General features: G+C 56.5%; 1 protein-coding gene across 2 annotated transcripts in view; it reads left to right on the top strand.

Moving 5' to 3' along the window:
- Nucleotides 1–38: 38 nt before the first annotated feature.
- The window catches only part of OLFM1 (olfactomedin 1), a 44,212-nt gene continuing 30,634 nt past the window's right edge, over nucleotides 39–13,616 (top strand). For both annotated transcript variants that reach the window (XM_004388659.2, XM_004388660.2), the window contains exon 1: nucleotides 39–219. In XM_004388659.2, coding sequence (XP_004388716.1) covers nucleotides 124–219 — 96 coding nt within the window. In that variant the 5' untranslated portion in view covers nucleotides 39–123. The remainder of the gene's footprint in view (nucleotides 220–13,616) is intronic.

Raw genomic sequence — 13,616 nt, 5'->3', positions numbered from 1 at the left:
GCCCGCCAGATCCCGCGCGCCGCCGGCTCCGGGTGCTGAGCGCCAGGACACGCGCGGCGACGCGACCAGGAGCTGCCGGCCAGCCGAGCGTCCTCGCAGCCGCCGCCACACCGCGGGCCCTGCATGCCAGGACGTTGGAGGTGGCCGCGAGACATGCCGCCGGCCCGGAAGCTCCTCAGCCTCCTTCTCCTCATCCTGATGGGCACCGAACTCACTCAAGTACGTGCATCCAACGCCATTTTCCTCCCTGCGAGCAGCGCCCGGCCGGCCCCCGGGAGCCCGGCCAAGTCTGGGAGAGGCTCCGCGCGCGCGCGCCCCCTGCCCCGAGGCTGGGGAGGGGGCGAGAGCCTGGCCGGACCTGGGGGAGGAAGGGGTGCAGAGAGCCCGAGACCGGCGCCGCCGGAGCAAGGCCCCCAGCCCTGGCCCACTGCTGCTGCACTGCCGCCGCCCTCTGCCCAGGACCCCAGCCCCGACTCCCTGCCGAGAAGTTCAGAGGGTGGCGGCACGAGGCCTTCCTTTGACTGTTATTGTCATGGGGTGGGGGGAGTGACCGAGAACAGGATGGCCAAGGCCCATGCAATTTCAGAGATAGACCAACGGACTCAACTCCCTTCATCCCACCGTCCCTCCATGGCCAACCGCCCGCTGGGCACAGCTGCCCTGGGGGCTCTAGGAAGGTGGGGGATTGTGGAGACCTGGCAGGGGTGAATGGGCGCATGGTGGGCTCCGTGTGGAGGGCTTGGGGGGTTGTATCCACATGCTCAGCGTGAGGTGTGAGTGACATGCGGGGTGTGTGTGCAGGGACCCGTGGGCATCTGGAGCTGGGCTTGTCATCTCAGAACAATGTGCTGATAGAGAGCAAGTCTCTCCATTTTAAAATGCATCTCGGAGCAGGCAGGTCCGGGGGGAGGAGGAGAAGCTCCGTCTGTGCGATAGGCTGGGAGTATTCCTTTGGCACCAGGGTGGTTGGAAGAGCCTGCCAGCTTCGGAGCCCGGCTGCTCGGGAGTGACATTAAAATGTCCTTTCCAATGGTGCCCCTGTGCCACGCTCTGAGTGAGAGACCTTGGCCTTTGGAGTTGCAGGTCCAGGAGGAGAAAGGGCAGACAGCACTTTGGCCCCAGCTGCCCCTCCCCTCCCTCCCTCCTACCCTCCTTCCTCACTCCCTGCTTCCCTCCCTCTCTGGATAAAAGAGGGAACAAAGGAGAGAAGAAGGGCAGGTGATGGAGCAAGAGGGAGATCAGAGGAGAGAAAACTCTGGAACAGGCTTCCCTTGTTTTGTCTTGAAGCCCTTGCTGGCTCCCTGGCTCAGCCCCAGGAGCACAACCCAAGCCCCAGTGTCTGGGAGGGGCTTTGCTGTCCCTCAGAACCCCCTTCCCTGGAACTGCCCAGACAATCGGGCAGCCCCCTAGAGCAGTTCTGCGAGGTCTGAGTGGGGGGTCCTCTTGGCCACAGGGGAAGCCTGGCTGAAGCTGGGGGCTGGGATCCTGTGGATGGACAGACGAATGTGCACACACAGACACACTCACCACGAGGATGAGCGTGCACGTGCAGGAAAGGGCCGGGCAGGTCCCGATTAGCAAGGGCTGCTCTGCCTGGGCACCGCGTGTGCCTTACATGGACATCTCGGCCGGGCGGGCACCAGCCAGAGCTGCCTGGTCTGGGAGGCCCTGGAAGGGGCTGCCCCAAGCGCCCTCCAAGCCACAGTGGGTTTCTCATTTTCAGGCACCCCTAAGCCTCCATTCCCAGACCACAGGACGCTTCCCCCACCAGTTCTCCTTTCCATGTCTTTTTCAAGGGTCCTCTGTTCTTGGGAGAAACTTTTTGTTCAACTTCAATTAGAAGCATTGTCTGGGTGGCAAAAGTGTTTGCCCATCCAAGCCAAGGGCGCAGGCCTCCTGCGTCTCGGCCAGCCCAGCACGGGCACCTGCATCCTCAGCCTGTAGCCAGGGCGTGCTGCCACATTCAGAACCCTGGCCAGCTCCCTGAGCCCACAGCCTTCCCCTGAGGCGGGAGGGAGATGTTTTCTCGGCTTCCCTGGGAGGTTCTTCTTTCTGAGCTGCGTGGAGGGGTCCCTGGCCCTCATGGGATGGCTCTACCCTCCTGCACCAGCTCTGAGGCTTGCTTTCAGAACCTGCTTTGGTGCCTGTGAGCCCTAATGGGGTGGGATTTCAAACAGAGGCTTGTCTGGCTAGAACATTCTGATCAGTTCACATCTACAGAGAGTGTGGCCAGCTCTGGACAAGCTCCAGAGTTCCCCAGACACCCTGGTCCCGCCCAGGTGGGCCCCAAGGGATTGATCCAGGCGGCTCTCACCTTTAGCAGCAGCTGGGAGTGGTGTGGGTGAGGGCTGGGTGGCTCTGAATCTGAGCTACTTGATCCCAAAGTGAGCCAGCCCTAAGAAGCCACGTGGCTTCGGGTCTTGAGCAATGCTGCCAACAGCTGTAAAGAATAAAACACTCTGAGCCTTGGCGGGAACAGGGACGGATGACCCAATAAGCAAGGTATGCACAGACTTACTTGCACTTATTTACTAATGTCTAGCGCACAATTTCACCTGTTTTTTTTACCATATCAAAGATGTGACAAAACCGTGAAATTGTGCACTACAGATTAGTAAGTAAACACAAGTAAGCCCGTGCATACCTTGCTTACTGGTTAATCCGCCCCTGGGAAGGAAGACCAACACCAGGGACTGAGCTGTGCTATATCTGCTTCCTCTTCCACCCTTGCCCTCCCCCACAGCCATAGCCCCTCCCCTTTAGGGTCCTCCCAAGGGGCGTGACCCAAGTTCCAGGGCTGCTGTGTTTATGGATTTGCCTCCATGCAAATGAGTGCCGCTCTGAAGCGTGAGGTTTCTACCTGCACTAAGTGCTGTGTGAGGGTCAGGCAGACGGTGGTAGGAGAAGAGCACATGGCCCAGCCATCTGTTCTCCCCGTGACTCGCATAGAATGAGCCAAGCGATCAAAAGCCAACTGTTGATTGATGGCCTACTATGCACAAGGCTGGTGGCCCAGATGCACTTTGCCCTCAGACAGAAAGATTTCACATGGTCTTACTCCATGCTTTTCAACGAAAGGCTGGCATTTCAAGCTCCTTGAGACGTGGGGTAAGGTAGCATCTTGCTGGGCTTCCCAGCTGGTGTGTTGAAGGGTCAATGTGTACTGAAGTGTCCGTATCTCAGTCTTGGGTGGTGGGGCAGGGTGGCGCCGCCCGAGTTCCGAGTCCACCCCGTTCTGCCGCATCTTCCATTGAGAAGCAAGGGTGTCCCTGTCTGTGATGGCATGAAAGGGCCAGTCTGATGGTTAAGGTTGTATGTCAACTTGGCTGGGCTGTGATTCTTAGTGGTTTGGCAGTTCTGAGATAGTCTGGCAGCTGTGTAATGATGTAATCACCTCCATGATGAGATCTGCTATAACAGCCAATCAGTTGAAAGGACATTTCCTTGAGGGTGTGGCCCGCATCCAATATATGTGGACTTTCTGGCAAAGCTCACTGGCTTTTGCTCTCTCTGGATTCTTGTCTGACCTCTGGTTCTTGGGACTTGAGCTAGCGGCTTACCTGCTGATCTTGGGATTCGTCAGCCTCCGCAGCCTGTGAGCCAGCACCTTGCTGGCTTACCTGCCGATCTTGAGTTCATCAGCCCTGCAGCTACGTGAGTCAGGAGAAGCCTCCAGCCTGACCTACAGACTTGGGAATTTTCAGTCTCCACAACTGTGTAAGCCATTTCCTTAATATAAATTTCTCTCTATATATATATGTATGTATATGTATATACACTTCATTGGTTTTGCATTTTTAGAGAACCCAGCCTAAGATAGCCAGGGAAGTTGTGTAGCACTGAGCTTGAACCCAGATGGTCTGACCCTTACCCCAATCCCACCCAGGACTGGCTGGGTGACTTTGAGAAGCTCTTAACCTCGCTGAGCCTGAACTTCCACCTTTTAAAACAAGGAGGATTAAACTAGATGACTCTCTGAGACATCTCCCTACTACAAACCCTGGATCTTGTTCTTTCATTCACTCACTCATCCTTCCCTTTATTGAGCATGTATTCCATGGATGTCAGCTGTGGCCATGCTCAGTTAAACCCGGGTGTACAGTGTTGAGTGTGACGTAGCCCTTGCCTTGTGGCATCTGTCGCTGCCATGCTTTGTGTACGTGGCACAGGAGCTGTCTGCACCATGTGTTCTGGGATCCGCATGCAGACAGGTGTGAGCTCTGCCCCAGGAGCTGGAGAAAGCTTTGGAGAAGGGGTGGCATTTGAGCCGAGTGTCACGGTTGCCTCTCAGTTCACTCGGGAGCCGAGGGCAGGGGCAGGGGAAAGGACGGGGTAGGGAATGGAACCTCAGACAGAGGCTACCACCCGAAGAAGGTTCGGGAACCTTGACTCCTGTGTCCAGTGCTCAGTGAACGCATGCTGAGGGTGTTGGATTTTAGAAGAAGCATAGCTCTGCTCACTGGCCGTGCAGACCCCAGATCAGGAAGGCCTTTCTTAACAATACCCCAGGTGGGATTCAAGCGGGAACTGGGACCTTGAGTGCACACTTTTGTGTGGCTGTCGTTCTGCTCTCAGGCTTTATTGAGTGACTACTGTATGCTTAAGGAGCCCTGGTGGCGCAGTCCTTAAAGTGCTTGGCTGCTCACCAAAAGGTTGACAGTTCAAACCCACCTGCGGCTCCTCGGGAGAAAACACTTGGCGATCTGCTGCTGTAAAGATTACAGCTAGGAAGCTGTACGGGGTAGTTCTCCTCTGTCCTATGGGGTCACTGAGTTGGAATCAACTCGACAGCACACAATAACAACAAGTGCATGCTTGGTCCAGAGTCCAGGTTGCTGTTTGCTGGCCTAGATGCTCCAGCAGGAAAGGGAACAGATGCCGGGCTGCTCTCTGGGGACAGCGTCAGTGCTGCCTGTGGACCAAGGAAGGTGTCACAGAGTAGGTAACATTTACTCTGCCTGCAGTGAGGCCCACGACTTCAAATCCTTTTTCTCATCCTTTGAGTTAGCTAGTTCCAGAGCTAAAGACCTCAACTCACTCTCTTAAACAAATTTAACAGCAGCAACAACAAAAACAATGGAATTGTATAACCAGCTGAAGCCTATGCTTGGGTCAGACGACTCCACCGATGTCCCGGACCACCTGCCCCAGCCCTTCATGTCCCCGCCAGCTTCTATCCCACATCTGGGTTGGCATGGAAAGCCGTTGCAGAATGGGATGGTGTGTGGTCCTGGCGGGATCGAGGTCTTTCCTGAAACCAGGTCTTTCAGAATGCGTGGAACGTATTCCAGGCTTGGCACTGAAGTTGGCCACGGCTTCCGGGGTGGGCCAGATGGAGCCTCTTGGCCCCACAGGGTGCTGGCCTGTGGCAGAGGGACACTTGCACCCCAGGCCTGCCTCCCTGGGCCTCACCGGGGGGCAGCATTAAGCTGTAAATCCACTGCACTCACGAGGCAGCTGCTACATCTCGTAAAGCAATTTGTGTCTCGTACCACTGACTCGTGCCTTCACCAGTAAAAAGAAAGGTAATTTTCTGCCTTGGGTTGTATTTATTTCTCAAGTTATCAGGCCCTGTAATCAGTATTAACATCACCATGTAAAGTAATACAAAACTAATTACTAGCTAACCTGAATTAGATGTATGGCAACCGGGAGCCGGGCTGGCAGGGAGAGAAGCCAATTTTCAGCTCTGAAAGCTGTGCTGTGGATGTTGTTCACAATTCCGAAACCAGCGGCCATGAGGCCGTTACCTCGGGAGGACCGCGGCCAGATCGGCACCGCAGAGGGGACTGAGGAAGGGGAGGAGAAGGGGGACGTGAAGACACATGGCCCCCCTTTTCTTCAGATTATTACACGGGACACTCACCCGCAGCCGAAGGTGCTAGGAACAAAACCGATACCAGGATTAGCAGCTGTTGAGGGCTAATGTGTGTCAGGCTCCATGCCAAGGGCATAGTCAGCACCAGGTCATGACAGTCACAGCCACCCTGTGTTATTATGCTCGTTTTTGAAATAAGCCAACAGACGTGGGGAGGCTGAGTAACCTTTCAATGACCCAGCAAGTAAGTGGCAGACCCAAGACACCATTCCGGGTCTGTCTGACACCCAAGTTCATGTTCTTGTTAAGAGAGAGGGAGAAAAAAGAAGCAGAGAAAACAGCTCAATGTCACTGCGAACCCGTCAAGGGAGGTGCATGGTCACCTGGAATCGTTCTGCCTTCTATGCAGCGCAGCGAGAGAGACCGGTGAGCCGGCCTCTCCTGGAGGCGTGGCCGCATGCTCTGCCCGCTGCTGACCTTGACAGAGGGCAGGAGGGGCAAAGGGGAGAAGCGTCAGACGGAGACCAGAACCCCGAGGCATGGCCTGCTTCCCACCGCTAAGGAGGGAGAACCCCTGGGCAAGTCCCCTCCCCTCGGAGACGCAGGGGCCCAGAGGCGCTCACGCTCAGGTGGGAGCCCTGTGCTCCCTTGCAGTCCCAGCTTTGACTTGTTGACCTGAGACCCGAGAAGTAAGAAGTCGGACTTGAGGTTCTTAGCAAAGGTAGCCTGTCTTCTCTGCACCGTCTGAGAATCCTGCGGCCCTGTGACATCGTTAGCTGGGTTGGTGTGGTCTACAGGACGCCGGGCAGAGGATGCACTGTTGTTTGTATACGGTTGGTCTTTGCTCACAGCGTCTCGTCTGGGGAGGATTTCTTGTTAACACCCTTTCGCCTGTGTTCTGCGTCCAGGCTCAGGCTCGTGACAAGTGTCTAGGTAACAGCTAATGATGGCGGCCTCTTTGGGGTCAGTGTGCAAAAGACGTGGGCTTAGCACTCGGCTTGTTCCACAGAGACGTCCGTTTGCTCTGACTGCGGTGATGAGGTGCTGGCCAGTCTATCCCTTACATACAGTTCAGTGGCATTTCAGATCTGAAGGTCAGTACCGGAGGAGGTGACTGAGCAGTCTGGATTGAAGTGTCGGGCGAGGCGGGAGAGGCCGAGTCCACAGCCTTTGCCTGAGCTTAGATGAGCAGGTAACAGCTCTGGCCTGGAGGTCGGCACCTAGAGCAGTTCCGCTCCCTGGAGAGGTTTCTGAGGATGAGTCTTCGTGGGCCAGCGCGCAGGAAGGCACCAGGAACCAGACAGGGAGGGCGGCCCTCCCACCTACTGAGACTCCAGGAGCTTACACCCTGCCACAGAGACTTCCCTTGGATACACACGGGTCCTCATGGGTGGTTCTGAAAAGAAAGTAATGTCCACTGGCTTTAGGTGATCCCTGGGTGTCTACAGGTGGGAGAAAAACACAGGGGGGCCGTAGATAAGCTTTCCCACCCCAGCCTGTTGGAAGTGTTTAGACAGCACAGCTGGACTCAGAGAGATGGGGCAGCCACTGCTTTCAGATCCGTGAATCCCTGTGCCCCTACACTCCACCAGCACACGCGCGTGCACACACACACACACACACACACACACACACACATTCACGCCCACACGCTCCCGTCCCGAGGCAGCCCGGCCGGGATTCATGTCCTGTTAGCATGCCAGCTGAATCATTTGGGAGTGACGGCTGGAAAGAGAGCCTGAATAGAGGCAGGGGTCCTGTATTCCAGAAGTGACACACGGGATTCTAACGACTTCCCCAGAGACAGCACTGACCTTGGTGGCGGTTGCCAAGAAGCTTCCTGAGGCCACATCTGGGCTCAGCAGGAGAGGGCCCTACTCCGTCTGTGGTGTGATGATGGTGGCGGCAGAGGCCAGGGGCATGAGCTCCTGGAGTGACCGTGTGTCGGAGCCTTGTGTCCTCTGGGAGGAAGGGACTTGGTCTCAAGGGTCTGGAGCCCCAGCGTCCTTTGCTGTACACATATGTTCTCCTTGAGCATTTCCTAAATACCTGGCTGGACGCTAGGCTTGACTTTTAGGTGTTTTTATAAAGACCAAAAAAAAAAAACCAAACCCATTGCCATCGAGTCAATTCCAACTCATAGTGGCCCTATAGGACAGGGTAGAACTGCCCCATAGGGTTTCCAAGGAGGTCCTGGTGGATTCGAACCACTGACTTCTTGGTTAGCAGCCAAAGTCTTAGCCACTGCCCCACCAGGGTAATGACACCACTTGTTAATTCACATCGGGATCAATGATTTATGAGTGGAAAGGCTGTCGTCAATTCATCATGGCATGTCCCCTCACATGGCAAATAGAGAACAGTAACACATGTGACCCCCCTACCCAAAGCTGTGAGTTCAGCCCAGAGTGCAGTGCAGCTGCTGAACGACCCCGACCAGGTTCTTCAATGCTGCTCCCAGAACTGCGCTCCATTTCTGCCGGGCCAACAAGAGGACACTGCGCTGTGGCTTCCCCTGTGGTTTGGACTTGAGCCTATCTGAGGCCACACTCATAAAAGCAATGTGGAACTTGCCAGAGAAGGAGCGGGAGAGTGTGTGAGGAGGGCCTGGCACCAAGGGGCTGCCTTGATCTGCTCCAGGTGGACAAAGGAGCCGGCCTGATGGTTGGAAATGCAGCCAGTTGTGGCTTTACCGGTGACATCTGTAGGACAGTGGCCGGGGGAGCACGCCCTCGAGGAGTGGGTTCCCCATCACTGGAGGCATTCAAATAGGGACTCTGTATCCTGAGTCCGTAGGAAGGCGCTCAAAACCGAGAGGAAGGCAGGAAGAGGTGGCCATGGAGGGAATTCAGTGCTTTGCACTAGCCAGCTTCTGCCACCTTCCGCCAGCTTCTACCACCTTCCGCCAACTTCTGCTAGTGGTGGAAACAAACCCAAGTCACCGTGGCTCTCAATGTCAAGGGTGCATTTCTGCCCAGGTTTCAGCTGCCCACTGCAGGCTGGCACCACTCTGGCCAAGGCATGCAAGGGCTCTAACACTTCGGCTCAAACGTGGGCTGGGGGCTGTCCTCCCATCTCCCACCGCCCAGAGTGGCAGGTCACACGGTCAAGCTGATGTCTGTGTGTCTGGGCATGTTGGTAAGCCCAGAGACCTCAAAGGAAGTGGAATGGAGGGCACAGCTGAAGGGGACACTTGGCTTGGACCACCCATGGTGGCCTTCTGTGGCTGCTGGGTCCTCCCAAGATGCCGGCTTGAGGCCAAGTCCATGGGGGCAGTGACCAGAGGAGGGGTCTCTCAGAAGCCCCTGGGCCCGGCCCTCTCCCCACTCCAGAATATTCTTCCTCTGAAAGTGAATGACAAAGGCACATGCTGGGCAGGAGAGGCAGAAGGGGCCCGTCTCTCTCTTTGGTAAATAGCTTTCCTTGTTGGAGGAAAATACGCGCATCTCTAAGTGGCAAAGGAGATCTGCCGTTTGTCCTTCCAGAGGCCCCTTTGCCAAGGAGCACCCAGAACTGGCCCTGCTTCTCCCAAAGCTGCCACTTCTGGCTCTGGGCCCCCAACCAGTCCTCTCCCCCGGGCCCCCACCTCTGTCTGTGAAGTGGAGGAGGCCAGAATGTGCCGCCCAGCCAGTGCGTGGTGCTGTGGGGCTGAATTAGGGCGTTCTCAGCACCCCGCGTGGGCGTGTCGCGTGGGACCCAAGGCAGGAGCATCCTTTCGGTTATGTAACACGTCCCGTTCTGAGAGCTGGGAAATTCGGGCTCCTTGTGCTGGGGGTGTGGAGCCGGCCAAGGCCAGGCCTGAAAACAGGATGGCAGGAGGACAGAGACCTGGCTGAGGTCGGACTTGGTGGCTCCGATAGGGAGGGGCGGCCTTCCTAGGTGGGAAGGGCCTGGGGCTGCTCCCACGGAAAGGCCTTCAGGTGCAATTGTGGGGTGGCTGGGCCTGTGGCTCTGTAGCCGTTGCTCCTCCAGGGACCGGTGAGATTGAATGGCCAGTGTGACCTCAGGGAAGCAAGGGTGCTTCCACCCTCCCATTGGCTCTGAGGAGACGCTGGCTCACTGCACGACCAGGACAGGTCCTGCATGTCTCAGCCCTCATCTGTAAAGTAGAGGTGACATAGGACCAGGCCAGGGACCTCTGGAAGGACTAAGTGACACCATGCATGCAGAGCCCCAGTGCAGACGGGCTCGGCGCTGGTTCCACGGCCTTATCGTGAACATTAAGACAGAATTACAGAGAGGCAAGCCCTTGCTTCAGGGAAGTCATGTGGAAATGGGGATTTAAATTCCTCTTTAGGAGCACTTGGTGTTGGCAACGCCATGGATCCTTTCATCTAAATGCTTCCTTCTTCTAAGACCCATCGTTTGCTCTTGGAAACGCTTTGTAGCCTTCTAAATCAAGTTACGCTGGCTCCAGCCTTCTCCACTGACCCTTTCAAAATGCATTAGAAGCAGAGTCTGTCTGGCTGCACCATGGGCTTTAGGTGCTGGAGAGGACCGGGGATTGGGATTGGATGAGTCCCAGTGACTTGGCTGGAATCTTGAGGCCGGTGAGAGCCGCTGGGGTGCAGGCTCCCAGCCAGGGCCCTGCTTCTGACACCCCCGCACCGCCCACACACCCCACTTCAGGGTGTTGAGAACTGTGTGTCTATCCCCTGACCAAGAAAGAACTGGCTAGGATGGGGCAGGTGGGTGAGGGCAGCCTGCCTCCTGTCACCCCCAGATCCTTTGACCTCCTGGGGTCAGCTTTGTTCCCTGGGGAAGGGCTGTAGGAATTTCAAGCCGGGCTCAGATTTGGCAAGCTCAGTGTGAATCACCAAATGTGCCTTTCTGAGAGAGTGCTTCTCAGCCATGTCTGAGGGGTGCAGTGCTCCTGCCCTGGCGCCCCAACATGACCACAAGCTTAGGAGAAAAGTGACACAGAGGTTTCAAATCTCCCCACACAGCCTGGCTGCCTGTCCCCAGGGGGCCAGGGAGCATCCCTGGCAGGTGGAGCCAAAAGCAGCTCACTTCCTGGTCTCCTGACCACCAGCAGCTCTGTTGAACACTTGGCTCCATTGTTGGAAACTACCTGGATTTCATTCCCTCCGTGCAAAAGCCCAGCCAAGCTGGCTCTCTTTGCATTTAGAGTACCAGTTATAAATCCTTACAGAACATCACCGACATAAAATCAAATCTGAAATTCTTCAAAACCAGGAGAGCGTTTTCCTTTTTTTCTTTTTTATCTACCCATCAGGGGCTTAAACTTCCTAGAATGTGGCTCTGGCCGCTGGGGGTTATTTTCACCTCTGACACCACATCTGAGCAATGAAGCAGCAGCGTCTCTTGTGAGTGGTCTTTGTGAAGGGAGGTGGCAGGCGTCTCTGGGAGCATCACACCGCCTTTCGGAGGCCATCTCTCCCAAGGCCGCCTGGCTGTGGATCTGCTCTGAGCCAGTCTCATTTTCTGCAAAGAGGGTGTGACAATGAACAACGACGGACTCCTTTATTAGGCGCCAAGCTTGTTCCTCCATTAACTCATGTAATCCTCCCAATACCCCGAAGAACAAAAAGAAAAAGAAAAAAATTGCCATCAAGTTGATTCTGACTCATAGTGACCCTATAGGACAGAGGAGAACTGCCCTATAGGGTTTCCAGGGCTGTAATCTTTATGGAAGGAGACTGCCCCATCTTTTTCCCCCAGCAGTTGGTGGGTTTGAACCACCGACCTTTCAGTTAGCAGCCAAGTGCCTTATTCACTGTACCACCAGGGCTCCCCTTACCCCAGAAAGGAAGGGCACTATTATAAAACCCGTTTTACAGAGGGGGACACTGAGGCACAGAAGGGCTAACAAAGGCTCACAGCCAGTAAGCGGCAGAGCCAGGGTTTGAACTCAGGCTGTCGGGCTCCAGACTCTACACACAGGATGGGGTCTGCTTGCTGAGTTGTAGGGAAGTTTGAACACACGTACAGCGTCCAGCCTGTGGAGAGGGCCCTAGGAATGCCATTATCATATTGGTATTTCTTTTGTCCCGGGGTCCATGGCACACCAGACCCTGCGTCTCCCGCTTGTTGTTGGGTCCCGTCAAGTTGATTGCAACTCATAGCAGCCCCATATGTCAGAGTAGAACTGCCCCGTAGGGTTTTCCAGGCTGTGATCATTATGGGAGCAGATGACCAGGTCTTTCTCCCGAGGAGCCGCTGGGTGAGTTTGAATCACCAACCTTTCAGTTAGCAGCCGAGCATGTAACCGTTGTGCCAGCAGGGCTAGATGCTAAATCAGTATCTGTGGCCTCAGAGAAGAACTAAGAGTTTTGTGGATTGGGTTGGGTTGGATTGGATTTGAAGTTGTTCCAGTAGAGTAAGTGGTCACTTTGCTTCTGCAGTGGGAGGCGGGCGTGGGTGATTTGGGCCGACAGGGCTTGTGGCCCGGAACGTGTGTTAAATACAGGTTCTCAAGACAAGGAGGCGGAGCCTGTGGCTAGGACTCCTGGAGGTTCAAAGCAGAGCCTGCATTACCAGCCTGTGCTGGGAGGTGGCGCCCTTACCCAACAGTTGGAATGCACAGCGTTCAACCCAGACCCACTGCCACCCCATCCCTTCCAATCTTTTTCATCAGCCAAAAAAACAAAAGTGAGGAGCTCCTTTAGGGAGCGGGTGGGGTCTCAAACCAGCAGGCAGGCCGGAGTTACCTGGCCTTTAGGGAGTCCTCTCCATAACAGGGGCTGGGCAGGGAAAAGGAACAGCCCCGGAAAGCTGTAGCCTTAGGCAGACACCAGGGAGGCCTGCTCCTGCATCCAAGGTCATTCTTTCAAATCCCCCCCAGGAAGGAGATGAATTTCCACACGGGCAGAGAAGAATGCCCAGGGACCAGGGCAGTCCCTGCCTCCTGATGGCCGGGGAAGCTTAATGGAAGGCCTCAGGAAGCGGCTGTCCCTTGCCATTGGCAGCCTGCTGCAAATTCAGAAGCCGTGTTCAGGTGTGTGTAGGCAGGCCAGTGGCTTCTGACAGACCCGCCTGGGTCCTGGAGATGATGCCAACCAGGAGCCCACTGTGCCAACTGCTCTGCCCTGTGCCTGGATGCCAGCACTCAGGACCCACCATGGCAGCAAGGCAGGACACACGTCCACGCTACTCAGCCACATGCCTGTGTCCATGACGCCCAGGTCCCCAAACCCACACCCCTGCACCCCTAGAGCTCACAAGCCTGCACACTCGCCCCCTCCCGCACAGTCCTGCTGCCAAGAACCGTCAGAGCCGCTTTTCCTCCTCACGGCTTAGAGCCCCACGCACCCCGCTTTCCCAGGAGCGCCAGGTGCTCTGGAGCTGGAGACCCCCAACAAGGGGCCGTTTCAAGAGCCAGCCCAGAGCGCCCCCACCTCCGTGCGTTTTCAGCAGCAGCCCAGGCTGGTGGGGAGCGTCCAGCCGGACCTTGCCGCCGCGATGGAGGGGACCTTCCTGGGACAACCTTTATCCCCAAAGCAAGCCTGTGAGGGTGCCTGAGGGGTGCCCTGCGCGTCACTGCAGCCCGGTCATGAGGGTGGGGAGGAGCTGGGGGTGAGCAGCAGGCATTGCCCCTAAGGCCGACGCGGGGCCGTTTTCTTTATGACTTGAGGCCTGTGGGTTGCATCTCCGCCGTCACCCGATCCAACTCCGCGGCCCAGGGAGTGCAGCCCTCGCGGCCAGCAGCCAGGGGGCGGCGGGGAGCCCAGCGAGGAAGCATCCACCCCTCTCCGGGGCGGACTGCGTCGTCGCGCCCGCGTGTCCCCGCCTCCTTCGGCCACGGCGGCCGCGCAGCCCGCGCCGGGCTCAGTCAGGC

The sequence above is a fragment of the Trichechus manatus genome, unplaced genomic scaffold (assembly GCF_000243295.1).
Source record: "Trichechus manatus latirostris isolate Lorelei unplaced genomic scaffold, TriManLat1.0 scaffold00214, whole genome shotgun sequence".
NCBI lineage: Eukaryota > Metazoa > Chordata > Mammalia > Sirenia > Trichechidae > Trichechus > Trichechus manatus.
Note: the sequence above shows the minus strand (reverse complement) of the source record. Positions and strands in the feature narration are given on the sequence as shown.